The sequence below is a fragment of the Dendrobates tinctorius genome, unplaced genomic scaffold, assembly GCF_039654945.1.
Source record: "Dendrobates tinctorius isolate UK_male_01 unplaced genomic scaffold, ASM3965494v1 ptg000010l, whole genome shotgun sequence".
Taxonomy (NCBI): domain Eukaryota; kingdom Metazoa; phylum Chordata; class Amphibia; order Anura; family Dendrobatidae; genus Dendrobates; species Dendrobates tinctorius.
The window spans coordinates 11,561,653-11,587,802 of NW_027361678.1; the positions used below are offsets into that span (position 1 = coordinate 11,561,653).

Sequence of the window (26,150 nt, forward strand, 5' to 3'; positions counted from 1 at the left end):
GCCCGCGCGTGCGCTGAGCCTTCTTGGCCCGCGCGTGCGCTGAGCCTTCTTGGCCCGCGCGTGCGCTGAGCCTTCTTGGCCCGCGCGTGCGCTGAGCCTTCTTGGCCCGCGCGTGCGCTGAGCCTTCTTGGCCCGCGCGTGCGCTGAGCCTTCTTGGCCCGCGCGTGCGCTGAGCCTTCTTGGCCCGCGCGTGCGCTGAGCCTTCTTGGCCCGCGCGTGCGCTGAGCCTTCTTGGCCCGCGCGTGCGCTGAGCCTTCTTGGCCCGCGCGTGCGCTGAGCCTTCAAAAGGACGCATGCGCCGCCAAACGCATACTGCGCACGGCCTGCGCCCCCCCAGTGATAAAGATAGGGGACTCAGGACGCATGCAGCGTCATGCGCCGGTAGGTGGAGCTACCGGCGGAGGCGCAGCAGGGGGCGGGGCTTAGCCGCGGCCGTGCACAGGCCGTCGCTGCGCTCAAAAGCGCTAATGTGAAACTAGCCTTAATTTTACTTTTATTGGTATCTATTTTTATTTTTGTAATTTACCAGTAGCTGCTGCATTCTCCACCCTAGGCTTATACTCGAGTCAATAAGTTTCCCAGTTTTTTGTGGCAAAATTAGGGGGGGTCGGCTTATACTCGAGTATATACGGTAATTTAAAAAAAAAGTAAATTCGACAAAATGCAGACGTGTGACTGCGGCCATTAGCCCCACAGTGTGCGTTATTTTTTTGCACATCTGTTTGACTAGTCAGATTTTACATCCGCACACACCACATTAGTTCAGCGCCTTGTTGAAGGTACCTCGTTGTGAGGTCTTGTACCTAACTATTTTTCCTTGCACCCATGACAGCACCACCTGAGAGAGGGATCTTCCCATCAATAACAGGAAATCTGAAGTAACAGTGCGGAAGCTCTGCCCCGCATCAATTGGCAATTGGTTTCCTGTCCTTGATGGGAAACCTTGTACTGAAGACAGGACAGTAGAAGATCAAGCTTACCCAGGCCTTGCCCAGTCTCCTGGAAGAAAGGCTTCAGGCTTGTTGCTCCGGAGTCAGGCTCTGGAAGTTCCACCACTGGTCCAGTGGAGGCATGTGTGAGCGCAGGTAGCGGAGACCCCTTTTTTTTTTTTTTTTTTTTTTTTTTTTACATAACTGTAATATTAAAGTGAAACACAGCGCTAAAAAAGTTTACAATCAGATAGCCCCAACCAAGGGGGAGATTATATATGTGCAAGCAAAACAGAACAGGACTCACTGGTAATGCTTAGAGGAGTAAAGGCCCTTTTACATTTAGCGATGCACCAGCGATCCGACCCGGTCAGGATCGCTGGTGCATCGCTAAATGATCGCTAGTGAGCTTTCATACAGAAAGACCTCACTACGATGCAGCAGCGACGCAGTGCACGATACTTGCCATTCACACACAGCGATCCAGACGTCCTCCGCCCGCGTCCAGCGTCGCTCGTCGTCACAGCAGGAAGCGCCCGACGAGAAATGGAGCCGGACATTCTCGCGCGATCAGCGATGGACAGCGGGGGAGCCGGTCGGAGGTAAGTATCACACATAGCGATATCGCTAGCAATATCGCTATAATGTAGTGACGTTTTAGCGATATTGCTAGCGATATCGTTTAGTGTAAAACCCCCTTTAGAATATTGGTGACGACCAATGGGTATGAGAAGGTATGCAATGCTCAACAGCGGCACCGTGATCTGGTACCTGGAATAAAATAAGATGCATTGAGTACAGTTGTTTTGACCATATACAGTGCCTACAAGTAGTATTCAACCCCCTGCAGATTTAGCAGGTTTACACATTCAGAATTAACTTGGCATTGTGACATTTGGACTGTAGATCAGCCTGGAAGTGTGAAATGCACTGCAACAAAAAAGAATGTTATTTCTTTGTTTAATTTTTTTTTAAATTGTGAAAAGTTTATTCAGAGGGTCATTTATTATTCAACCCCTCAAACCACCAGAATTCTGTTTGGTTCCCCTAAAGTATTAAGAAGTATTTCAGGCACAAAGAACAATGAGCTTCACATGTTTGGATTAATTATCTCTTTTTCCAGCATTTTCTGACTATTTAAGACCCTCCCCAAACTTGTGAACAGCACTCATACATGGTCAACATGGGAAAGACAAAGGAGCATTCCAAGGCCATCAGAGACAAGATCGTGGAGGGTCACAAGGCTGGCAAGGGGTACAAAACCCTTTCCAAGGAGTTGGGCCTACCTGTCTCCACTGTTGGGAGCATCATCCGGAAGTGGAAGGCTTATGGAACTACTGTTAGCCTTCCACGGCCTGGACAGCCTTTTAAAGTTTCCTCCCGTGCCGAGGCCAGGCTTGTCCGAAGAGTCAAGGCTAACCCAAGGACAACAAGGAAGGAGCTCTGGGAAGATCTTATGGCAGTGGGGGACATTGGTTTCAGTCAATACCATAAGTAACGTACTCCACCGCAATGGTCTCCGTTCCAGACGAGCCCGTAAGGTACCTTTACTTTCAAAGCGTCATGTCAAGGCTCATCTACAGTTTGCTCATGATCACTTGGAGGACTCTGAGACAGACTGGTTCAAGGTTCTCTGGTCTGATGAGACCAAGATCGAGATCTTTGGTGCCAACCACACACGTGACGTTTGGAGACTGGATGGCACTGCATACGACCCCAAGAATACCATCCCTACAGTCAAGCATGGTGGTGGCAGCATCATGCTGTGGGGCTGTTTCTCAGCCAAGGGGCCTGGCCATCTGGTCCGCATCCATGGGAAGATGGATAGCACGGCCTACCTGGAGATTTTGGCCAAGAACCTCCGCTCCTCCATCAAGGATCTTAAGATGGGTCGTCATTTCATCTTCCAACAAGACAACGACCCAAAGCACACAGCCAAGAAAACCAAGGCCTGGTTCAAGAGGCAAAAAATCAAGGTGTTGGAGTGGCCTAGTCAGTCTCCTGACCTTAACCCAATTGAAAACTTGTGGAAGGAGCTCAAGATTAAAGTCCACATGAGACACCCAAAGAACCTAGATAACTTGGAGAAGATCTGCATGGAGGAGTGGGCCAAGATAACCCCAGAGACCTGTGCCGGCCTGATCAGGTCTTATAAAAGACGATTATTAGCTGTAATTGCAAACAAGGGTTATTCCACAAAATATTAAACCTAGGGGTTGAATAATAATTGACCCACACTTGTATGTTTAAAATTTATTAAAATTTAACTGAGCAACATAACTTTTTGGTTTGTAAGATTTATGCATCTGTTAATAAATCCTGCTCTTGTGTGAAGTTTGAAGGCTCTAACTTATTTGCATCTTATCAAACCTGCTAAATCTGCAGGGGGTTGAATACTACTTGTAGGCACTGTACATAGGCTAGTTGAAACACTTGTTTGAATTAACCGTGGTGGTGCAAAGTTGCCTATGGATGGTACCTCACCTTTGGTACCTAAAATAGATTTGAGTATAGTAAATTTGTTGTACTAATGAAGGGGGAGTGGTGGATCCACTTACATGTTGAGTAAAAAGTGTTGACGTTCTTTTGTGTAGCGCTCCTGAGAGACAGCGTGGCTTAAAGCTGTCATAGGGTTTAGAACGTCAAGCGTGCATCAATCACTTATGTTGCCTAGCTGAATGAAGAAACATGTAGGAATTAATGGCTGGATGTGCCTCCTAATGATATCTAGGCTGGATGGTATATTACTTACTAAGGGTACTATAAGGAGAGATGTAGGTCCAAAGATTGGAGACAGGGCGAAAGCCACAAAGATCACAGAATATGCCAGAAGCTTCCCCCTCTCTTTCACTGTAAATCAATTAACACCCTCTTTACTATTACTAGTGGAAATCCTGTACTATCAGGATCATTATCCAGACAAATCCTTGGCTTATTCTGTTATCTTTGCAGCAGTAAGTAATTAACCCATTCCTATAACTGCTTCCCCTTTTCTTGCACTGGAAACCATTAACACCCTTTTTACTGTTACTAGTGGCAATTCCTTTATAATCAGTATCATTACAGGTTAAATCCTTGGCATATTCTGTGATCTTTGTGGCTTTCGCCCGGTCTCCAATCTTCTGGCTTTGCACACCTGTTTTTCTAGTCTCTTTTGACATTTCAGGGAAGTTCTTGTCCCCTGAGAAATTTATTGTATCTTATAGATTTTGATATGCTGAACACGAATATGTGCTTCAAAAGTCTGTATCACGTAAGGTTTTTAAGAAACAACAGTTTATGACGTCCGAGGCACTACATACATGTGCATCGATGTCAGTAGCAAAAGCAATTGTGCAAAAGTGTTTTTGCAGACGACTTTCGTTTATAATCCGTGTGAGATGCTTCTCGAATAAGATTCCTGCAATAGTCAGCCAGCATTGATGTACTCCACTTTCCCTGGTACCTTTTCTCCATCAGCGCAATGTCTTGGTGAAATTTCACCGTGTTGATCGCTAACGCCACTAAGATTGGCTGGAAAAAAGTCCAAGTGAGAATGTAGAAAATGCATTTTTAGTTACCTATTGCATTTCATCAAATGATATGCTGTAAGCATGTTGTCCACGAGTTGTTCAAAGTTCGGTGCCCTGCTGTTGCCAAGGAAGTTGAAGGTCACCTCTTTAAAGGCTCTCCATGCCACTTGTTCAGCACCTTGCAAAAGATCATCAAAGCTACTGTCATTCATTATATCTCTGATCTGTGGGCAAAAAATGCCTTCTTTAATCTTTTCATCACTTATTGGAAATTTCTGTCGCAAGTAAGAAAAGGCTTCCGATTCTTTGTTCATTGCTTTGACAAAATTCTTCATAAGCCCAAGTTTAATATGCAAAGGAGGGTTAAATATCTTTGCTGGATCAACGAGAGGATTATGTTTTAACATTCTTCTGTCCAGCAACCAGGTTTTCGTGGAGTGGCCAGTCCTTTCTGAAATAGTGCATTTCTCGCGCATGACTTACAAATAATACAACAATACTTGGTATATTCAAGCTGCAGTCCAAGAAGAAGTGCAACAACTTTAAGATCACCACATATGTTCCAGTTATAATTTCTATTAATGTGGGTCAACAGTATCACCATATTCTTTTATATTTCTTTCATGTGTACGGCATGTCCAATAGGTATAGAATGATAGATATTTCCGTTGTGTAGTAAAACAGCCTTCAGACTTAAAACTGACGAGTTAATGAACAATCGCCATTCCTTCGGGTCATATTCGCATCCAAGAGCACCAAACAATCCCAAGACGTTGTTGCAAAAAGGTTAAATTGTCGACATCGTTGAAAAATTTAGGTCTTCTTGACGACTGCAAGAAAAACAAACTCTTGTTCCTGGTAATAAGAGATTCCGTTCTTGTAGCCTTAATCACAATAATTCTGCCTGCCTCTTTCACAATTTCAAACCTCTGACCAAGTCACTCAGATCAGCTTGACTGAACAGATGTGGATTAGATGTAGAAGGTTCAAAGTCTGGGTCTGCAGAAGTTTCATTTTCCACTGACATTGCTAGTTCATCTTCGTCGTCCTCCATTGTCCATACTTTGGCGGCTTTGGAACACAAAGACTTTCATCGTGTGGCATCGGTCTTATGGCTGAAAGAAGATTGATGTTCTATTGATTTCTTGTTCTTTGCTGAATATCCTGTTACATTTGTAAGGGTCCCGTCACACACAGCCATCTCGCTAGCGAGATCGCTGATTTTGTGACACATCAGCGAGATCGCTGTGTGTGATGGGGATCAGCGACCGGCCCCCCTGCCGGTTATCGCTGATCGTGCTCGATCGGCCTGGGCCGTTTTTGATCGCTGGTCTCCCGCTGCCCAGCACGCATCACTGCGTGTGGCAGCGAGAGACCAGCGATCAGCGACGCTGGTTTCTAATGTAAACGTCGGGTATCCAGGAGCCGCAGCTCCTGGACACCCGCTGTTTACCTTGGAAACCGGCGTACACGCCGGTTTCCAAGGTAAACAACGGGTATCCAGGAGTGTGCGGCTCCTAGATACCCGATGTTTACCTTGGAAACCAGCGTGTACGCCGGTTTCCAAGGTAAACAGCGGGTATCCAGGAGCTGCGGCTCCTGGATATCCGACGTTTACATTAGAAACCATCGTCGCTGGTCCTAATCTCTGGGGCTTGTCTAACGATGTCCCAGCGATCCCATCCATGTCAGATTGTTGGTGGGATCGCTGGGACATCGTTGTGTGTGACGGGGGCTTTAGGCAGAAGTAGCAATCTGTTACATGATCTCTCTGCTCTCTCCATATCATTGGGACAGCGAACTGCATTGAAGGTCGTGACCCATTCAGCCATGCTCTAAGTATGTCAGTATTTTCTTTTGATTCCTCCCATGCCTAGGAGATGTGGTATGCTCCGTACACAGTCACCCGAATGATTCACTGCGCCTGCGCGGAATTCGCATAAGTGCTTGCATATGTGTAGATCAGCGATTTGTTATTTCAGTTGAAAATTCAGAATATTCTGTTTCAGAAAAAGTTCATATTTTTAGAATTGTAACCAGGGCTGTGGAGTTGGAGTCGGAGTTAGTTTTGGTTGGAGTCTGAGTCGGTAGAAATGTACCGACTCCGACTCCAGCTTTAAAAAAAATGTATTAATATTTCATAATTGAACTTTCATATGAATTTTATAAATGTTACTCAAATATATATGTTCTATCAAACAATGAACAACAGTGATAAGCAGTTCTGCTGGAGATAGACATTTCTTACTTCTTGTGTGTCACTGTTCTCCACTGCCCTTATCTAATCTTATACTTGGTTAACCTCATGCTGCCCCAACCCCCCTACTTACAATGTATGAAACTGAAAGTGAAAATGTGTTGCAAATTCTTAGTAGTAAAGCTCCTCCTCTAGACTAGATCATACTAGGTGTGCGTCTTCCAAGCATCTCACAGCTGCCTGCTACTCAGAAGAGGAAGACTGTAAGAAGTATTATCCTTTCAACAAACTTTGCATCAGTTAACTGTGAGTGCATGAGGAATAATAACAGTATTACTGACCACTATATCAGTTGTACGACCTGGCAATAATTTTGTACAATTGTTTTTAGGAAAAACAATTGTCATTTGGATTGTGAATGCAGAATTAAAAACCTGAGAATGTCAAAGAAGCATCACATTAAATCAGCTGTATTTGAACATTTCACCATCACTCAAGATAGAAAACATTATGTCTGTCAGTGTATGACAAATGATCCAGACGAAAACAAATGCTGTGAAGCCAAGATGAGTGCATATTCAGGCAAAGATAAAAATGCTCCTACCAGAGCTTCTAATCTAAAGAGACATTTACAGCAGGGCTGTGGAGTCGGTAAGCCAAACCTGCGACTCCGACTCCTCAATTTCCCTTACACCGACTCCAACTCCACGACTCCGGCTCCCACACATATTGCTTATATTTAAGTGAAAAATTTATTGTAGTACAATGTGAACCTCAGACATTTAATCATTTTTATGATCCAATAATCAAGATATTTAGATAGAACAGAATATATATTGGTGTACTACCCGGTTTTCATTCTTTTTGGTACAGATACGATATGGATAGACAGATATGGATAGAGCAGATTTCTAATCTGCTTTTGCTATTGAAAACATTATCTATGAGCTCAAAAACCTTTCAGGTGATGCAGTTTTTTAAAAAGATGATCTGCTTTTGCAACTGAAAAACGTATCCTCAAAAAATGCAGGAAAAACGCTGTGTGTGAATGTAGCCTTAGATCAGGAATATAACAGCCATTTATAGGACATTTCATAACTTTCCCAAACTCCTATGAAAAAATATTCAGCACATCCTGCATTGAATTACTGTACCCAATTTATTATATATTTTAGGAGTCGGAGTCGGTCCATTTTATACCGACTCCGACTCCACCAAAATGAGCACCGACTCCGACTCCACAACCCTGATTTACAGCGCTTTCATCCAGAAGTACTGAAAGCAGTGGATGAGAAAGACTGCATCCAAACCAATGAACCAGTGCCCAGCTCTTCCAGCCAAACAAAGGAGCAGAGAACTTTGCAGCCATCAGTTGCAAGATATTTTGTCAGTGACAAAGTTACTGTGACAATGACAGTAGATACATTTAAAAAACAGATCATAGAGCTTGTTGTAAAGGATAGTGTGCCTATTTCATTATTTTCACGACCAGCTTTTATGTGTCTGAATGGGGAAATGGCCCGCAAGCTTGGTGTTTCTCTGGAGATAGAGTATTAGAAAATTAGTAAACGAAGAAGCTTTTTAAAAAAAAAGGAAGAACTTAAAAAAAACTCTCAAGGGACGCTTTCTGTTTCTTAAAATGGATGCCTGCACATGTCACAGAGTGAACTATTTTGCCATCAATGTCCGATTTGTTTGTGACAAAAATGAAATAGTTACCAAGGCATTGGCAGTAAAAGACACCAAAGCTCATCACACCAGTGAGTTTCTCCAGGTCTTGGTGGAAAAGGTTCTGCAAGACTATGAACTTAAAAAAGAGCAAGTTCTTTCTGTCGTAACTGACAATGCTTCAAATATGATAAGTACTATTAAGCTAATGAATGAGAGTAATGATGGTGACCAGCAGCTAGAAGAACATTCTGGGTCCACAGACACAGAAATAGAGGAACACAGTATTGTAACTGAGGAGCAAACTGAAGTTGCTTCAGATGAACAGCAACATGATAGTTTAGATGATCTTGTTGAAACTGTGTCAATATGTTCTTTCATTCATCACATGCGCTGTGTTGTGCATACGCTACAGCTGGCTATAAGAGACAGTCTGCAAGAAGGACATGCTGCTGCGCTGATTGGCAAGGTGAGAAAATTGGCTACTGTTGCCAGAACCCCTAAAGTTGACTCAATTTTGAAGAGACGTGCTGGAAAAGGGGCAATTATTGATCAAGCCACACGATGGGGCAGTACTTACTTAATGATTCAGCGCTTGGTTGAACTGAAAACCTTTCTTGTAGACATGGCTAAACTCAACTGACGCTAAATGAAAGTCAGTGGAATCAGGTGACTGAGCTGGAAAAATTGCTAGAGCACCCATTTACAGTGACTAAAAAATTACAAGCAGAGGACTTAACTCCAGGTATTTTCTTAAAGGAGTGGAAGAACCTGATGTTTCGCCTGTCCCAAAGAGGAGGGTTAATTGCAAGTGGCATTGCTACATCAATGAAACGGAGAGAGGAGCTACTATTACAAAATAACATTCTTTTGGCAGCTGTTTATGTAGACCCAATGCATCGGATTCTTCTAGATGATCAACAGCTAAGTAAAGGAAAAGAAGCTCTGTATGAAATAGCAGTAAGGATGAAAGGGTTGCAGAACAGTCAGGAGGAACAAGAAGAATTTGGTCGTCCTGCCACATCTTCACCCTCATCATCAACTGATGAAGAATTTAATTTCGAAAAATATTTGGATCACAAGGACCGTGCAAAGCGTTCCCGCATAGAAGAGTCATCCCCATCAAGGAACACAGCCAGTACATTTCAGCAGAATTTTTCATGTGCACTAAAAGAAATTGAGAAATTTGACCGTTCATCAAAAATAACAGTGCAACAAGCGATTCCTCTGTATCCTGACATTGTCAGAGATGTTGCCCGAGTGGTTACTGCTTTGCCACCAACACAAGTTAGTGTAGAGAGGTTGTTCTCTGCTCTCAAAATAATTAGATCAGATTTGAGGGCATCCATGAAGGAGGATCTGACAGAGGCAATACTTTTTCTGAGGACAAATTTATAGATTTCTTCTTATTAACTGCATAAGTGTTTATTGCATATTTACTTACAGTTTAGAAAAGTTTATAAAAGTTATTTGCTATATTCTAATTGTATTCTAATAAATGTAGTTTTTGCTGTAAGTGGTCTGATTACTTATATGATGGTGAGAAACTGAATAAGCACGATGTTTAATATTTTACAACAGTAAATTTGTTGTTATGAATTGGCCATTTATGAAGGAGTCGGAGCCGGAGCCTGATAAAATCAGGGAGTCAGAGTCGCAACTGTGGCTTACCGACTCCACAGCCCTGATTGTAACAGAATATTACAATGTTTCGTATCATTTCTCAAAAACCTTACGTGATAAGAAAAATCTGAAGTCCTTTCTGAAATGAGCATGAAAAAATCTATCAGGAACACTCAAAATTGTCCGAGGGACAAAACCTTGGTAACACAGTGCCATCGTACACGCCACACCTATGCTGCGGCCTGCTGCCACACTTTGCATTTTCCTTGTGCATCCCTTAAATTTCTTAGTCTCTCCTTTTTGGCAAAAGTTGAATAATTGACATTGAACATATTGTCAAAGGTTAAGTGTTGTAGAAACTGTACGGTTACAAGAGGGGACAGCAATATACCCATAGCCGTGTAAGAACGTGGGAGCTTCTAGCAGCAGCACCAAACATTACCCTGAAGAAGCCACTGCATTCGGCAAAACGTGTGGTGCTCACCGCTGCGTCCCTTTTTCTTTCATATATGTATTTGGCTAGTGCCATGAGGTCATGAAACTACACTGGATCTGGTATTTCTGCTACTTGTTTTCATCTGTCTCCCTTTTCTGATATGATTTTCACCTATGGGTTTTGGGTGTGATTTTTGATTGGAGTCTTTTCACTCATTTCTTATCCTTCCATTTTTTGGCTCCATATTATCCTCTCCGTTCACAAATACAAATTGATGTATTTATAGGGAGATTGCTTGGATTTCCACATATATATTGCATGTTGAATATCCTGTTTTGTTTTTTTTTTTGCAAAAACATTTGTTTTTGCTTTTTAATTGGTTATAATGTGTTTTAGTGTCTTTTGTTCACTATGGTTATTTAAAGTTTTCTACTTTTCAGTACTTAGTTTGCCATGTTGTATGGTAGTTAGTTTGCCATTTTGTATGGGAACTATTGCCATTTTACACCATTTTCTTTATTGCTGTTTATTGCTTATTTGGTGTATGTCACAGAACCACATTATTTAGGTGATGCTGGTCTACTTTTCTAAGCACCATTACTCGCATCGGCCATCCTGGCAGTATTCCAAATGTAGACCACGAGTGCTTTCCTTTGCCTCCATGAAGTGTAGGGGAGGAAATGGAGGGCGTTAGGAAATATATGGCACATCACTTGTCTGTCACAGTAGGTTGATGTTACCTATGGCAGAGACTCAGTTGGAGTCCAGGTTCTGGTCAGAGCGGTCTGACAAATCACAAGGAAGGATTTTATTAATTTTTTTTTTTTTAAAGGCGTAAAAGGTCATTGCACTGTGTTGATTAAATGGTCTGTTGGATATTACTGGTTAAAATCCGTTTTTGTGTTTGTCACTTTGCCATTACCAAGTCTGTGTTTGTGTTAGATTTTGAAAGGGGTTGGAGACCCTACTGGACCTCAATGCCACATACGTCTCCTCAGTGCAATTGGATTATCTGGGATTCACGGTGACTTTATACATTGCAAATCAAATGTTAAGGAAAAACTTGCTGAGCCTGGTGAATTTGGATTTCAAGAGTTTCAATAATCACTGATGAGTGTTCATGAGATCACTGATCCAATCATCTAAGGCCACCGCTGATCTGCTCCGTCCTCAGTTGTGAGGAGGTTTGTGCAGATTATTGATCATGGCGCAAGCGTGTCTTCCCGTGTACTCAGCCCATCCCCACAACTGCCCTTAACTACTGCTAATACGCCTTAAAATGGCTGTCATTAAGGGGCCTTATTCTCTCATCATTGTTTTCAAAAGGAATTAGTGAATGGCGCACACCCGGGTAACAACAGCATGACCGCTGTCACTCTGCCCTGGCCTGTTTTGGGACAGACTGAGGTCAATTAACTCTTTAAGTACCGCTGTCAATTACGACACCGGTATCTGTATGGTACCCAATGTCATATGTTGACCCCAAGGTACAGTACAGTGAGATCCAGCTGTAACCAGTCACTGACAGGTCTCAGGCCCCGTGTTACACAAGTTCTGCAGTGCATGAGACGCGCGTTCCAAGTCAAAAATATACATGTCACACAGTGGGACTAAGTGAAAAGTAACAAAAGTAAAATTAAATTAAGTGTGTATTCAAAAATACACACAAGCGCACACATCATGAAAAATTGTTTGGCCACTAAAAATGCAACGTTTGCATTAAAACAAAAGTAAACATACACATAATTGGTATCTGCCGCGTTCAGAACGACCAGATCTATAAGGGTTTGTGCACACGTACGCAGAAAATTTCTGCATGAAAACCGGACTCCTTCCCAGAAAATGCGCGGGTTTTTCCGCACGGTTTTGCTGCGATTTTTTTCCGGAGCGTCCCCAAACACATAGAAAATAGCCAGAAATGCGGAATTTACCGCAAAATTGGCATGCTGCGTTTTTTTTCCGCAAAATGTTTTTTTTTTTTTTGTAGTAAAAACCTCATCAATATGCACAAAAAGTGCAAAATGCATTGAAATTAATGGGAAGCTTCTTTAAAGCGTTTTTTGAGTGGATTTTTTGGTAAATCCGCGGGAAAAGCACGAAAAAAAATGCAACGTTTAAACACAGCCTAAAAGTGTCCCGTTATTTATTCTGTACGGTGAACACTGTAAAAAAAAAAAAAGCTACAAGTGTTGCTTTTTCATCATACTTGCTCCCCAAAAATGGAATGTTGAATGAAAAATGATCAAAAAGACCTATGTAAATATAATATAAATGACTATGCCGCAAAAAACAAGCCCTAATATGGCTCCTACTAAAAAAAAAAAAAAAGTTGATCTCTCAGAAATGAGGTTGCAAAAACAAATCAATTTTTGTAAAAATATTTTTATTCTGTAAAAATAAACAAACCATAAAAATAACAAAGCATAAAAAAGGACAAATTGCTGTAATCGTACAGACCCAAAGAATAAATCAGTCTTATCACTTTTACCGCACGGTGAGTAAAAAGCTATCAAAAATGTTATGTGCCCAAAAATGGTACCAAAAAATCTAATGCGTCACACAAAAAATAAACTCTCATACCGTTCTGTTCACCAAAAATAAGTTTCAGTACTCAGATAATGGCGACAAAAGAAATTTTTTATGAAACTGCATTTTTACTAAAAAGTGTAAAAGGAACAAAATAAAAACCTATCTATATATATATCTATATCTCTGTAATCTCAATAAAAATCAAATGGCACTCTAGCCTTTCTGCACCAGGCCATGTGCCCAAACAGCAGATTTTGACCACATATTGGTATTGTCGTGTTCGCTGGTTCAACAATCTCAACACCCCCCCAGATTAATTAATGGGTCTAGTGTGGGGGTTTCTTTTTTTTGGTACATCAGTGGCTCTGCAAATGAGACATGGTGTCTGTAATTTGTTGTAACCAAATTTTCACATCAAATATCAAATGTCTCCTATTCCCTTGTGAGCCCTGGCATGTCCAAAAAGAACTTTTTTGGTTATCTCAACTCTCAGAAGAAAGTGGGTAAGAAACTTTCCAGTCCACTTTTTAGTTTTGCCTCTTGCAAACTTGAAAAATTTGGGGCTCAAGAAACATTTTAGTGAAAAAAATGACAATTTTCATTATGACGACTTAATGTTATCATTATTCTGTGTAATACCTGTGTGTTCAAAATGCTCACTATACCACTGGATAAAATCCTTGAGGGGTGTACTTTCCAAAGTGGGGTCACTTGTAAGGCTTTCTGCAGTTTGGGCGCCTTAGGGGTCGTGCAAATGCAACATGGCATCCGCAATCTATTTCGGCCAAATTTGCGTTCCAAAATTTAAATGTTCCCCTTTCTCTTCCGATCTCTGTTGCGCCAATGTTTCTGGCCGAATGTGGGGTATCAGAGCGCTCAGAAGAAACTAGGTAACAAATAGTCGGGTCCATTTTCTTGTGCTATTTCTTGTAAAACTGGAAAAAAAATTAGGGTAATGCAACATTTTATAGTAAAAATTACATTTTTTTTCATTCGATATTGAATTAATTCATTTGTAGCACCTGAAGGGTTAAAAAAAAATCCTGACAACAGTTTTGAAGTATTTAAGGGGTGCGATTTTTAAAATGGTGTCACATTTGGGGAATTTCCAGTATATCGGCCCCTCAAAGTCCATTTAAATCTTAATGGGACCCTAAGGAAACAGGTTTTGTGAATTCTTGGAAAATATGAAAAATTGGTACTCAACTTTTAACCCATTTAGTGTCCTAACAAAATAAAATTGTTTAAAAAATGATGCAGATGTAAAGTAGATACATGGGTAATATTCTTTTGTACAGCATGACTATCTCGTTTAAGAATATAAAAATTAAAGTTCGAAAGTTCTTCAAAGTTTTCACCCAAATTCCAATATTTTCACAAATTCAAAGCATATGGATCTAAATTGACCGCTAACATAAAGTACAATATGTTACGAAAAAAACAGTCTCCGAATCCCTGTGAAATGTTGAAGCTCCAGAGTTATTACCACATAAAGTGACGCTGGTCAGACTTAAAAAAAAATTTTGGCCTGATCATTAAGGTCAAAATAGGCTTAGTCACTAAGGGGCTAAGACTTCCACTAACGCCCTTCTCTGCCACAGCGGTTGGGGACTCCGTGGCTGAAGATGAAGTCGTTTGTGAAATTGAGACTGACAAGGTAATTATCCACTTGTTGCAGCCCCTTCCAAAGTTTTGGCTACTTTATGATGCTCTAACCTCCCATTTTTTTCTTAGACATCGGTACAAGTCCCGGCCCCATCTGCAGGAGTGATCGAAGCTCTGTTGGTGCCCGATGGAGGCAAGGTGGAGGGTGGCACCCCACTGTTTGTCCTCAGGAAATCTGGAGGTACCTGCAGTCCTTAGTTCCCTTCTCCACCCCATCCTCCTTCCTTGTCTCTACACTCTTTACTCCACCACCACTATCCATTCTTGGCTCCTTCTCCCTTTATTGGCTTCCAAATTCTCCCTCCTCTTCCCTTAGGCCCCTTTCACACACCAGTTTTTTTGCCGTCAGTCACAATCCGTTGGCTCGACAGATTGCCGGATCCGTCGCAGATTGTGAAAAACTGATGCGACTTATCCGTTTTTTCAACGGATCAGACTAGCGGATCCTGTGAAAAAAAAAAGGATCCGTTGCATCAGTTTTTCATCCTTTTCTTCCGTTTTTCGACGGATCCATTTTTTTAAACCATGAATTTTTACTATTTTAACCAAAATTTTGTACCTTGTTACCCCAACTGACCATGCTCTGATACAGTAAAATCACACTGACATGTTTAATAAAGAATCAACAGAATAGATTAGTACAATAGTGTATTCTAAGTTCGTAGAGCTCTCTACATAGCATAATAGCCGCTAAATCAATTGCTGACTTCTATAAAATCATTACAGAACCTGACATATGACACATGGCTTGCATTTAGTAAATCATAGCATATCAAAACGATTTATATATGTCAGTGTTCAATAAATTTATTAGTTTGTGTTAGGAAAAATTTGGAACTCTAGGGGTTAAATTTAAGGCTATAATCGCAGAAAAAAATTGCGTGGGCTCCCGCGCAATTTTATTCGCCAGAGAGGGAAAACCAGTGAGTGAGGGCAGATATTAATAGCCAAGGAAGGGGACCATGGTTATCCACCCGGCTACAAACATCTGCCCCCAACCACCCCAGCCTGGCACTTAGCCTCTCTATTCTCACTGCCTTTAGCGGTGGCATGTGGGTTAATAAGGGGTTAATGTCACATTTCAATTGCAAGGTGACAATTAAGATGGGTTAATAATGGAGAGGTGTCAATAAGACACCTATCCATTATTAATCCAATAGTAGTAAACGGTTAAATAAAAACACACACACACACATTAATTAAAAATCATTTTAGTGAAATAATTACGCTGTCCGATTTTTCAACACAGACAAAAAACGTTAGGCTGACCGTTGTCTCTGGCCTACAGACAATTTTCGACGGATGAAACGTGAGGCCATCCGTCGCTAATACAAGTCTATGAGAAAATAACGGATCCAGCGGCATCAGTTGCCAGATCCGTTTTTTTTCAAAGTTCGACGGATTGCGACTGATGGCAAAAAACTGATGTGTGAAAGGGGCCTTAACCGCCAACCTTGGCTCCCCTCACCCTTCCTGCTCCTCAGTCCTTGGTTCCCCTTTGTTCCATATGCTTTCCTTGACCAGCTCTCCTCACCCCTATGCTTCCTGCTCTCCCTCCACCCATGTCTCCCCTCGCCTCCTGCGCTCCCTGCTTCACCCTCATCCTTGGCTCCCCTCGCCCCTGCTTTACCTCCATCCTTGGCTCCCCTCGCCCCTGCTTTACCTCCATCCTTGGCTCCCCTCACTCCTGCTTTACCTCTGCTCCTCCTCCGTCCTCCATCCTGGTTTTCTTTTGATCCTCTGTATTCTCACCCCTGTACTCCCTGCTTCACCTTCATCCTTGGCTCCCCTTGAATTTGCTTGCACTCCCTGCGTCACCCCTTTGCTTTATGCTGCTCCGTCCTGTTTTCCCTTTAACCCACTCTCTCCTCACCCCTGTGCTCCCTGCTTTACTTCCATCCTTGGATCCACTCACCCTTGCATTCCCTGCTCTTTTGTCCTGGTTTCCCCTTGACACACTCTCTCCTCACCCCTGTGCTCACTACTCCACCTTATCGCTTGGCTCCCCTTGCCCTTGCACTCCCTGCTTCACACCTGAACTCCCTGCTCCTTCGTTCTGGTTTCCCTTAGACCCACTCTCTATTCACTCTTGGGTCTCCTGCTTCACTTCCATCTTTGGATCCCCACGTCTTTTCACTCCCTGCTCCTCCGTCATGGTTTCCCCTTGACCCACTCTCTCTCCTCACCCCTGTGCTCCCTTCTCCACCTTCATACTTGGCTCTCGGTTTATGCCACTCACTCTCCAACTTGCTCTCCAAATCACCTGTCCATTCTACGCTGTGAAACCCCAACCACATGTACTCTCTCACTCAGCTGCTGCCAAGACTAAACCTACGGAGACTGCAGCACCTCCAGCTGCTGCTCAACCATCTGCCCCTGCTGCACCAATTCCCACTGTTATCCCTCCTGTGCCACCAGTGTCAGCGCAGCCATTGGCGACTAAGCCTGGTGAGTGTCCCAGCCGCCAGAACAGGTGGGAGGGTCTGTTCAAGTGCGCTTGTGGATTGGTTGGGGAGGAGGTGCTTTTTTGGACCAGACTTTTACCATTCTCTGTTTTCAGTGTCTGCAGTAAAGCCGACGTCTTCTCCTCCCACCTTGCCCCCTAGTGCCATGTCTGCCGGAGCGCGTGCTGAGCACAGGGTAAGTTACTGTCCCCGGTGACTGATGCCGTGTGCAATGAGACTTTGTTCTCAGTCTGACCCATCCAACCCAGGTCAAGATGAATCGAATGCGACAGAGAATTGCACAGAGGCTGAAGGAGGCGCAGAACACCTGTGCAATGCTCACCACCTTCAACGAGGTGGACATGAGGTGAGTGCCCCTAATGTGTTTCGGGAAAGGAGGCGCTGGGACCTCTGTATCATGCTGCCGATCTGCGTTGCAGTAATATCCAGCAGATGAGGTCTCTGCACAAAGATGCCTTCCTGAAGAAGCACAGCCTGAAGCTTGGCTTCATGTCTGCCTTTGTTAAGGCTGCCGCCTTTGCCCTCCAGGACCAACCAGCTGTCAATGCGGGTGAGTAGCTGCACACTTTGTGCCCGCTGGTGGCCCCCAAGCCTGGCATCACTGACCTTCCATCTCTTGCAGTGATCGATGATTCAGCCAAGGAGATTGTGTACAGGGACTACATTGATATCAGCGTGGCCGTCTCCACCCCCAGGGTACGTGACCCCTCTGTCCTCTTCTGATCCTCTTTTTTTTTTTTTTTTTTTGCACCCCTTCTTATTCATTGTCTTTCTCTTTTCTTTTTCTTTGCACTCTCTCTTTTGTACTGATTGCCTTTTTCTTTACGACCTCTTTGTTCATCAGGGTCTTGTGGTTCCGGTCCTGAGGAATGTGGAGTCCATGAACTTTGCAGATATTGAACGGACAATTGCTGAGCTTGGAGAAAAGGTGATGAACGTCGCCCCTCACCGTGCCTCGATGCCTAAAACCCCCAAATTACAAGAACCAGGCTGTGTTCACACCAGTGATTCTCATCTGTGTGATGATAGTTTTGATAATGGACAGATCTGTGCTGCTAATCATACACCGACCCTAGATAAACGCCGGGTAGCAGGTGGTGCGGGTGGTGGTACAGTGAATATCTGTGTATTTCCAGGGAGGGGTGGGAAGAACGCTGCAATTGCGAGAGTCCTCTGAGGTGTGGGGCCGCATGTTTGCTTAGGGAGCAAGGGGAGATGACAAAACAGGCATGCCTCCACCCACCAGACCTGTATACAGGCCCTTGTGTCTGTCTCATAATGGACGACTCTTATTTCCATCAGGCACGGAAGAATGAGCTGGCCATAGAAGACATGGATGGAGGGACATTCACCATCAGCAATGGAGGAGTGTTTGGATCGTTATTCGGAACCCCAATCATCAACCCCCCCCAGTCTGCTATACTAGGGATGCACGGCATCTTCGAGCGTCCTGTGGCCGTGGCCGGAAAGGTGAGTGTACAGAGACTGCATTGTGTGAGCTGTGTACCTAGTGCGTCCCGCGAGATGGGCACGTAGTGGCCCCCGGTACTTGGTGCATCCCACGAGATGGACACGTAGTGGCCCTCGGTGTTTGGTGCATCCCACAAGATGAGCGCGTAATGGCTTCCGGTGCTTGGTGCATCTTGCAAGGTGGGTGCATAGTGGCCCCCGGTGATTGGTGCAACCTGCAAGATGGGTGCATAGTGGCCCCTGGTGCTTGGTGCATCCCGTGAGATGGACGTGTAGTGGCCCTTGGTGCACCCCACGAGATAGGCGCGTAGTGGCCCCCGATGCTTCCTGCAAGATGGACGCGTAGTGGCCCCCGATGCTTCCTGCGAGATGGATGCGTAGTGGCCTCCGGTGCTTCATGCGAGATGGACGTGTAGCTCCCCCTCCCTCCCGGCGCTTGGTGCATCCCACAAGATGGGAGCATAGTGGCCTCCGGTGCTTGGTGCATCTTGCGAGATGGGTGCGTAGTGGCCCCTGGCTGGTGTACGGTGCATCCTGCAAGATGAGTGCGTAGTGGCCCCCGGTGCTTCTTGCGAGGCGGGTGCGTCGTGGCCCCCGGTGATTGTTGCGTCCTGCAAGATGGGTGCGTAGTGGCCCCCGGTGACTGGTGCATCCTGCAAGATGGGTGCGTAGTGGCCCCTGGTGCATCCCATGAGATGGACATGTAGTGACCCTTGGTACATCCCATGAGATATGGGTGCGTAGTGGCCCCCAATGCTTCCTGCGAGATGGACGCGTAGTGGCCTCCGGTGCTTCCTGCGAGATGGACGTGTAGTCTCTCCCCCCCCCCCCCCCCTGCGAGGTGGGAGTGTAGTGGCCTCCGGTGCTTGGTGCATCCTACGAGATAGGCGCGTAGTGGCCCCCAACGCTTCCTGCGAGATGGACGCATAATGTCTTCCAGTGCTTCCTGCGAGATGGACGCGTAGTGCCCCCTCATGCTTGGTGCATCCCACGAGATGGGAGCGTAGTGGCCTCCGTTGCTTGGTGCATCCTGCGAGGTGGGCGCACAGTGGCCCCCGGTGCTTGGTGCATCCCACGAGATGGGCGTGTAGTGGCCCCCGGTGCTTCCTGCGAGATGGACGCATAGTGGCCCAATGCTTGGGGCATCCTGCGAGATAGGTGCTCCTATTGCCTAGTGTAGGAGCTGCGTACCTAGTGCTTATGCATCCAGGAAGAAGGGCTCCGAGTCCTCTCCGCTGCTCTGACGTCCTTGATTGGCAGGGAAGGTTTTGTCCTTGATACTTCTTTCACTGTCTGCTCTTGTCCTGCAGGTTGAGGTGCGTCCTATGATGTATGTGGCCCTGACCTATGATCACCGGCTGATTGATGGGAGAGAAGCTGTTCTATTCCTACGCAAAATCAAGTCAGTAGTGGAGGATCCACGCGTCCTGCTGCTGGACCTCTGAGCGCTGTTCTGCCCGTGTCAGTGCTGCCTGTGTCGTCATATAAGGATGATCTCTGGAGGGGACACTGCGAACAGACTCTTCTCTCTTGCACACTGAGGCTCAGTCTTTCTCCATGACGTCCTACAGCTGCGGACACTTATAATTCAGGAGACATCGTCACTTGACCATGCGACTGGTGGCCATTGCTCGTGTCTCTAGACACACCAGGTGACATGATCGTGACTAGCAACGAGTAGGAGCTGCTGGCCCCGTTATAAGGTGCCGATGTCTGGTGGATTGTAGGTTCCCGCTGCTACAGGACGTTCTGCTGCTTGTATTCTTGCAGGCCCTGAACCTTCAGAAAATGCTCCTGAATGCCACCATTATATTTATGTCTGCCGAATGACTGAGCTGCATCAGAACCTTTCTAGTTTCGGTATCGCCTTGACGCTGGGTCTTGGCACCGTTACCCGCAGGCACAACTATTAACTATTGGTCCTGGCACCAGCAGCGTCGCCCCGGGCGCAGTTCATTATTTAAAGACTTTTTTTGATTTTACAAGAATATAAAATAAATACCCTTAAATATAAACAGAGTGCGATGAGATGGAGGATTACTGTCCTGCGGATGCTGCACAGGCCAGGTGTGCTTGTTCCGGAGAGACAGATGACTAGTGATAAGCGATATCTGGATTCTTATTAGAATAACTTTCAGTAGAACACGAGACGCTGCGGTTGCCGCCGTTTTCGCTGGTGGTTTGTATTTCACCTTCAATACTGAATGTGCCCCACGCCGACCACCAACACACAGATTACCCAAGATTTGGTACTTTATTGATCATGAGACAGGTAGTATCTGGCTGTCACATCACAGCGACATCAGTATGCTTCTTGGCTGTGACATCACGGCGACATCGGTCTGCTCGTTGGCTGTGACATCACGGCGACATTCGTCTGCTCGTTGGCTGTGACATCACGGTGGTAACTATGACCTCGTTAGCCGAGACATCACGGTAGTAACTATGACCTCGTTGGCTGTGACATCACAGCGGTAACTTTGTCCTCGGCTGTACATCACGGCGGTTACTATGACCTCTTTGGCTGTGACATCACGGTGCCCTTTTATGCAGTAGTTTGGGTTTTGTTATAAGGTGCTCATTGGGCGTGACATGCTGGCACGTGCTCCTTGGCTACGTGACCTCCACCCCTTTACAGCAGCTTGCTCCAAACGATGTCCTTGAAGAAAGGGTGGGATTTAATCCTTTGTGCGCCCCCTGGACCAGCACCGAGCCGCTTGTTTGGATCACAATCGAGTAGCTGAAATTAGGACAGAGAATCTTATTGAGACATCGACCTGGAGCAAGAATGTGACCCCAGTAAGTAGGCGTCCCAACACAAGAGACAGAAGGGCAATTGCTGAACATGACATTGGGGCGGATGGTGGCCCTTGCAGTCACCGGACGCACTCACCGCTTTCAGCAGAGACATGGCATCTACACTGAGATGTTCTGGGAAGGGGATTTCCATCTGATTAAAGAATCCTGGCATCAGGGTCTTGTATAGAGGCTGCAGAAAGACAGAGTCAGCCATTCTTGCCAAGCAACCAAACATTGAAGAGAAGAAGCTGTCTCTCACCTGTCCACACATTAGCTCATAGAGCAACGCACCCAGACTCCACCAGTCACAGGCCTCGTCCACTGAACCCACCCCAAGGACCTCTGCAAAACGGAGGAAATGCTGAAGACCCTCACATGAAGGTGTCAATGTCAGGTGCATACAAAATAACAGGCAAACTTACCTGGTGCCACATACAGCTGCTCTGCAGCATCAGGACAACAGCCACGGTCAACCTCTCGCCACTGGCCGAAGTAGGTCAGGAGCACATCACCTGTACAGACAAAAATTGCATTAGACCTAAATTCTACAACGCTGTTGCCGTGTGGGCTTTTGGACGGAGCATTGACTCACCATTGTCTCTCAATAGCAGATTGCGGGGATTTAGATCTTTGCACAGAATTCCTTCTTGGTGAAGAGTATCCAGTGCCAGTATCACCTGTGCACCCCAAAGTCTGACCTGTGACTCTGGCACCCCATGGACGGAGTCATCTGATATGCTTCGGTGACTGATAGAACTTGATATTCGGGTCATTGTGGACTCCTCAGTGTCTGCACCTTGAGTCTGGAATTTCTTAAGATGTCCCCACAGACGTCCTCCTGTAGGAATGGAGCAAAGAACGGAAGAGGGGATTGCATGGACAAATGTAGAAATCTGCGTGTTACTGAGAGCCTGACCTGGAACATGCTGCAGCCGCAAATACAGAGAATCTTCCCCAACATAAAACTTCTGTAGCTCAACCATGTAAGGAACGCTCTGCGGGATAATGGTGACTGCTCTGTGGCCACAACGACCTGACTTCATCAGAGACTACAGAGAAAGCAAAAGGACAGCCATGGATGGTTGGACCCGTGTGTGGGTCGCTTATGAGTGATGTGACTTGTATGGCAAGGATAAGTAGTGTCAATCCCTGTATGGTGAGGGTGGGCAGCAGAATCCACCTTTGCAGCAGGGGCAGGGAGGTGGTGAGACTAGTGGGGCAGAGGCGGGATGGGCTGTGGGACCCATTTGTAGGGAAGGCCAGAGATGGGAGGCAGAACCCACTTATAGGGAAAGGCCATGGATGACCATTGCGGCCTCTTGTGGAGCAGGGAATAGATAGTAGGCTCTGTGTAGTAGGGTTGGCAATGGTACCTCCTGGTAGGGAAGGGAAAGAGATGGGTTTTGGGAGTAGCTTGTAGAAAGGACATGAATGGGCATCAAGGCCCCTTATAGTGTATGTATTGGTCATGGACTCTGTCAGTCACGGATGGGCAGTAGGATTTGAATGTAGGGATGGGTTGTGGTACCTGCTTGTGTATAGAGCAGGAATGGGCGTTGGGACCCATGTGGCTTGGACACAGATTGGTGGTGTGATCTGAATGGCAGGGACAGCAGGTCTTGTGTTGCAGAACTGAGGAATCTGTGGTGGGACCAGTAAGTTGGGCTCCGTAACTTACGAAGGCAAGGAGCAGTGATGGGTGGATGGGGCCTACTTGTGGAATGGGTATGAGATGTGTGACCTGGATGCCAGGATCTGCTTGTGGGAACTACAGGGCAGAGACACTGTGGGTGGTGTGGCAGGTTTGGGTGGCAATGACCGCTTGAGTTGTGGAAATGGGCGGTGGGAACCACTGTCAGGAAGGAACAAGTATAGTTGGTAGACTCAGTGTGGCAGGCTCATGGATGGGCAGTGGGACCTGTATGGCAGAGACACTGATGGGCAGCAGGACCTAATTTTTTTGTGTGATCTGTGGGCCTCTCGTGTCGAAAAGATCAGCGATGGGCAAAGGGTCCTGCTTGTGGACAAGGGGCTGGGTTCGGCAGTGGCCCCTACCTATAGGCTCTGTGTGGCAAGAGTCAAGTAGATTCCCTGTGTAGCAAGGATGGGCGGGGGTGCCAACTTGTGTGGTAGGGGCAATCAGCTGCAGGGTTCAACGGAAACAAGAACCTTTTGTCTCTAGTGGGGGTCCCACTAGCAGACAGCGTTCCTCATATCTGGCCCTGATGAATGATGAGAGTTGTATGTTACCTTTAGTATAAACTTTGTTCCTGAAGTCGGGTCATACACCAACTGCACCTAAACCATGATGGGAGAATAGAGTAGCATGAGAGGTGGACATGTCTGAAGGAGTGGGTGTCATCACCCCGATAAGTGTGTCCCCAATAAATGCACCTTATCAATAACCTGTAGGACCTGACAGCTTTTCAGGTTCTCCACTGCAGCGCTCAGGAGGCGGATGGGTCGGAACCGGAGGCTGCTGTAACCCTGGAAAGAGAAGAGACTGGCTGACCCCAGAGGAATGGCAGCGCGTTCACAGGGGCAGCAGCTTCTGGCATCTCATTCTTAGAATTTATCTGTAAAGTATGACTCGCGCCCATGTCCCCCCACACTGTGCGTACTAGTGCCCCCACCTCTGCTGCACCAGCATTATTTCCTAGAGGTCTTTGTAGATGGCAGTTGAAGATTTCTTCAGCTCGTTTTAGGTACTGCGAAATCTTGCGTTTCACGGCATCGCGGCGTTCTCTGCTGGGGTCCACTAGAAAGGAGCAAATGACAAGGATAAGGGGGCTGTCAGACAGGGGAGAAAGACCAGAAACCAGCCCTGACCTGTGACCCCGCTCAGGAGCAGCTCCACTCCGTGCTTGTAGTGACTGAATGCTGCTTCGTACTCCTCGTTGGCATCTCGCTCCTGTGCTACATGCAGCTGCCTGGCTGCATCCACCAGGTAATCCCGCTTCAATGTCGCCTTTGAACTTGGATTGTGCTCAGTGATTCCCATAAACCCAATGCGATACTGTGAACACAGATCCCGGTCACTGCACATCGCCCCCCCAGAGTGCGATGGCCAAGAAGGGTCCTGCAAAGTGCAAACAAGGGAGTGACTGTACACACATGTAGCGGACACTGTTTAGTCTGAAACACTAAGCGCATATTACACGCTGTGCTCACGCACACCCAGCACACATCACATACTGATCACAACACATCTCACGCTGCCATCACTTACCGATCGCATGCTGCACTTGCACACATTGCACCTCGCATACTAATCACAAAGCATGCAGTATAAGCGCACACCCCGCACACATCATACTTGGCACACAGAATAGGCACGCTGCCATCACTTATTGCTTACCGATCACACATCCGCATGCTACACACCTATCACACTGTCCTCAGACACGGCGCACGCTGCCATCACATTACTTAGCGGTCACACGCTGTGCTCACACACCAATCGCACGTCGCATACCGATCACACAACGCTTATGTCACACGCTGCCCTCACACATTGCACACTGCTCGCACATCATGCATACATCGCATGCTGTGCTCACACACCGCTCACGCATCGCACGCCCTCGCACACCGGTTGCATGTTGCGCACTGCCATCACTTCTTGCTTACCAATCACGCTGCGCTCGCACACGCATGACGACTTGCATAGTGCCCTTGTATGTCACGCCGATCACAGGTCGCACGCTGCCCTCACACCAATCACACGTCGCACGCTGCCGATGCACACCACCTGCTGCCCTCGCACGTCAATCACACGTTGCACACTATAATCACTTTCTTACCGATCGCGCACACATCATGTCGCACGCTGCCCTCGTATGGCACACCGATCACACGTCGCACGCTGCCCTCGTATGGCACACCGACCACAGGTCGCACGCTGCTGGCGCACACTGATCACACGTCGCACGCTGCTGGCGCACACTGATCACGCGTCGCACGCTGCCGGCGCACACCGATCACGCGTCGCACGCTGCCGGCGCACACCGATCACGCTGCCGGCGCACACCGATCACACGTCGCACGCTGCCGGCGCACACCGATCACGCGTCGCACGCTGCCGGCGCACACCGATCACGCGTCGCACGCTGCCGGCGCACACAGATCACGCGTCGCACGCTGCCGGCGCACACGGTTCACCCTGCCCTCGCACGTCGCACAAGGTGAACGCTACCCTTGCCCCTCGCACATTGACCAAACGTCGCACAATGCCCTCATACACCGCATGCGTTGCACGCTCTCATCACTTGCTTACCGATCACACACCGATTATGCATCGCACACTGCTCTCATGTCACCCACACATCTCATGTTGCACGCTGCCCTGGTATGACACACGTCGTACGCTACCCTCGCACACCGATCACCCGTCACACGCTGACCTTGCACATCGCACACAGATCACACATACCTCGGCCTCAGGATGGATCCGGCGTGTAGCAGCAGCGGCCGCTCCTTGCTCTCTGCTCATCAGATGAATGAGGTCAGTCGTCATCCAATCAGAGAGCAGCATCCGCCTCCTCACATCCTGAGCTCCACATCTCTGCCTACAACTCCCATCATTAGCAGCCACCGGAATCCAAGACCAGGAAAGATGAGCTGGAAATCATGCAGTCAAGTGTTAACTACACATGGCCCAAAACACGCTGATACAGACGCTATACACACACGCTGCACATTGATACATATGCCACACACACTAATATACTGTACGCTATACACACACTGATACATACACTATACACACAGACTGACACTGCTACGTAAGCTACAGACGCTGATACGTACGCTACACACACTGGTGCATACACTATACACACGGACTGACAATACAGG

General features: G+C 46.4%; 2 protein-coding genes across 5 annotated transcripts in view; one reads left to right on the forward strand and one right to left on the reverse strand.

Annotated features, from left to right (window-relative positions):
• DLST (dihydrolipoamide S-succinyltransferase) overlaps positions 1-20,509 on the forward strand; it is a 44,135-nt gene extending 23,626 nt beyond the window's left edge. For all 3 annotated transcript variants that reach the window (XM_073586921.1, XM_073586930.1, XM_073586911.1), the window contains exons 6-15: positions 14,496-14,551; positions 14,629-14,740; positions 16,873-17,007; positions 17,120-17,199; positions 17,273-17,370; positions 17,444-17,574; positions 17,647-17,720; positions 17,869-17,952; positions 18,327-18,494; positions 19,805-20,509. In XM_073586921.1, the coding sequence (XP_073443022.1) occupies positions 14,496-14,551; positions 14,629-14,740; positions 16,873-17,007; positions 17,120-17,199; positions 17,273-17,370; positions 17,444-17,574; positions 17,647-17,720; positions 17,869-17,952; positions 18,327-18,494; positions 19,805-19,939 (1,073 nt within the window). In that variant the 3' untranslated portion in view covers positions 19,940-20,509. The remainder of the gene's footprint in view (positions 1-14,495; positions 14,552-14,628; positions 14,741-16,872; positions 17,008-17,119; positions 17,200-17,272; positions 17,371-17,443; positions 17,575-17,646; positions 17,721-17,868; positions 17,953-18,326; positions 18,495-19,804) is intronic.
• Positions 20,510-20,729: 220 nt separating this feature from the next.
• Positions 20,730-25,891, reverse strand: RPS6KL1 (ribosomal protein S6 kinase like 1). 2 transcript variants are annotated; one of them, XM_073586949.1, is made up of 11 exons: positions 25,726-25,885; positions 24,123-24,372; positions 23,927-24,051; positions 23,688-23,780; positions 23,544-23,591; positions 22,210-22,342; positions 21,886-22,131; positions 21,716-21,805; positions 21,553-21,635; positions 21,388-21,483; positions 20,730-21,234 (listed from the first exon to the last, which is right to left on the reverse strand). In XM_073586949.1, exons 1-11 carry the CDS (start codon positions 25,825-25,827, stop codon positions 21,127-21,129), a joined length of 1,374 nt encoding a protein of 457 aa, XP_073443050.1. In that variant the 5' UTR covers positions 25,828-25,885; the 3' UTR covers positions 20,730-21,126. The 2 variants fall into 2 exon arrangements, with proteins under 2 accessions (XP_073443050.1, XP_073443043.1); XM_073586942.1 differs by having other exon boundaries at positions 21,886-22,342; positions 25,726-25,891.
• Positions 25,892-26,150: the final 259 nt, after the last annotated feature.

What these genes read in the sequence shown, in the direction of transcription:
- RPS6KL1 (XM_073586942.1), bottom strand. Translation starts at nt 25,827, where the DNA reads ATGCTGCTCTCTGATTGGATGACGACTGACCTCATTCATCTGATGAGC. An exon ending in GGATCCATCCTGAGGCCGAG is followed by an intron (nt 24,373 to 25,725) that starts GTATGTGTGATC and finishes TGCACTTTGCAG; the next exon opens with GACCCTTCTTGGCCATCGCA. An exon ending in TCCTACAGGTTATTGATAAG is followed by an intron (nt 23,592 to 23,687) that starts GTGCATTTATTG and finishes ATCATGGTTTAG; the next exon opens with GTGCAGTTGGTGTATGACCC.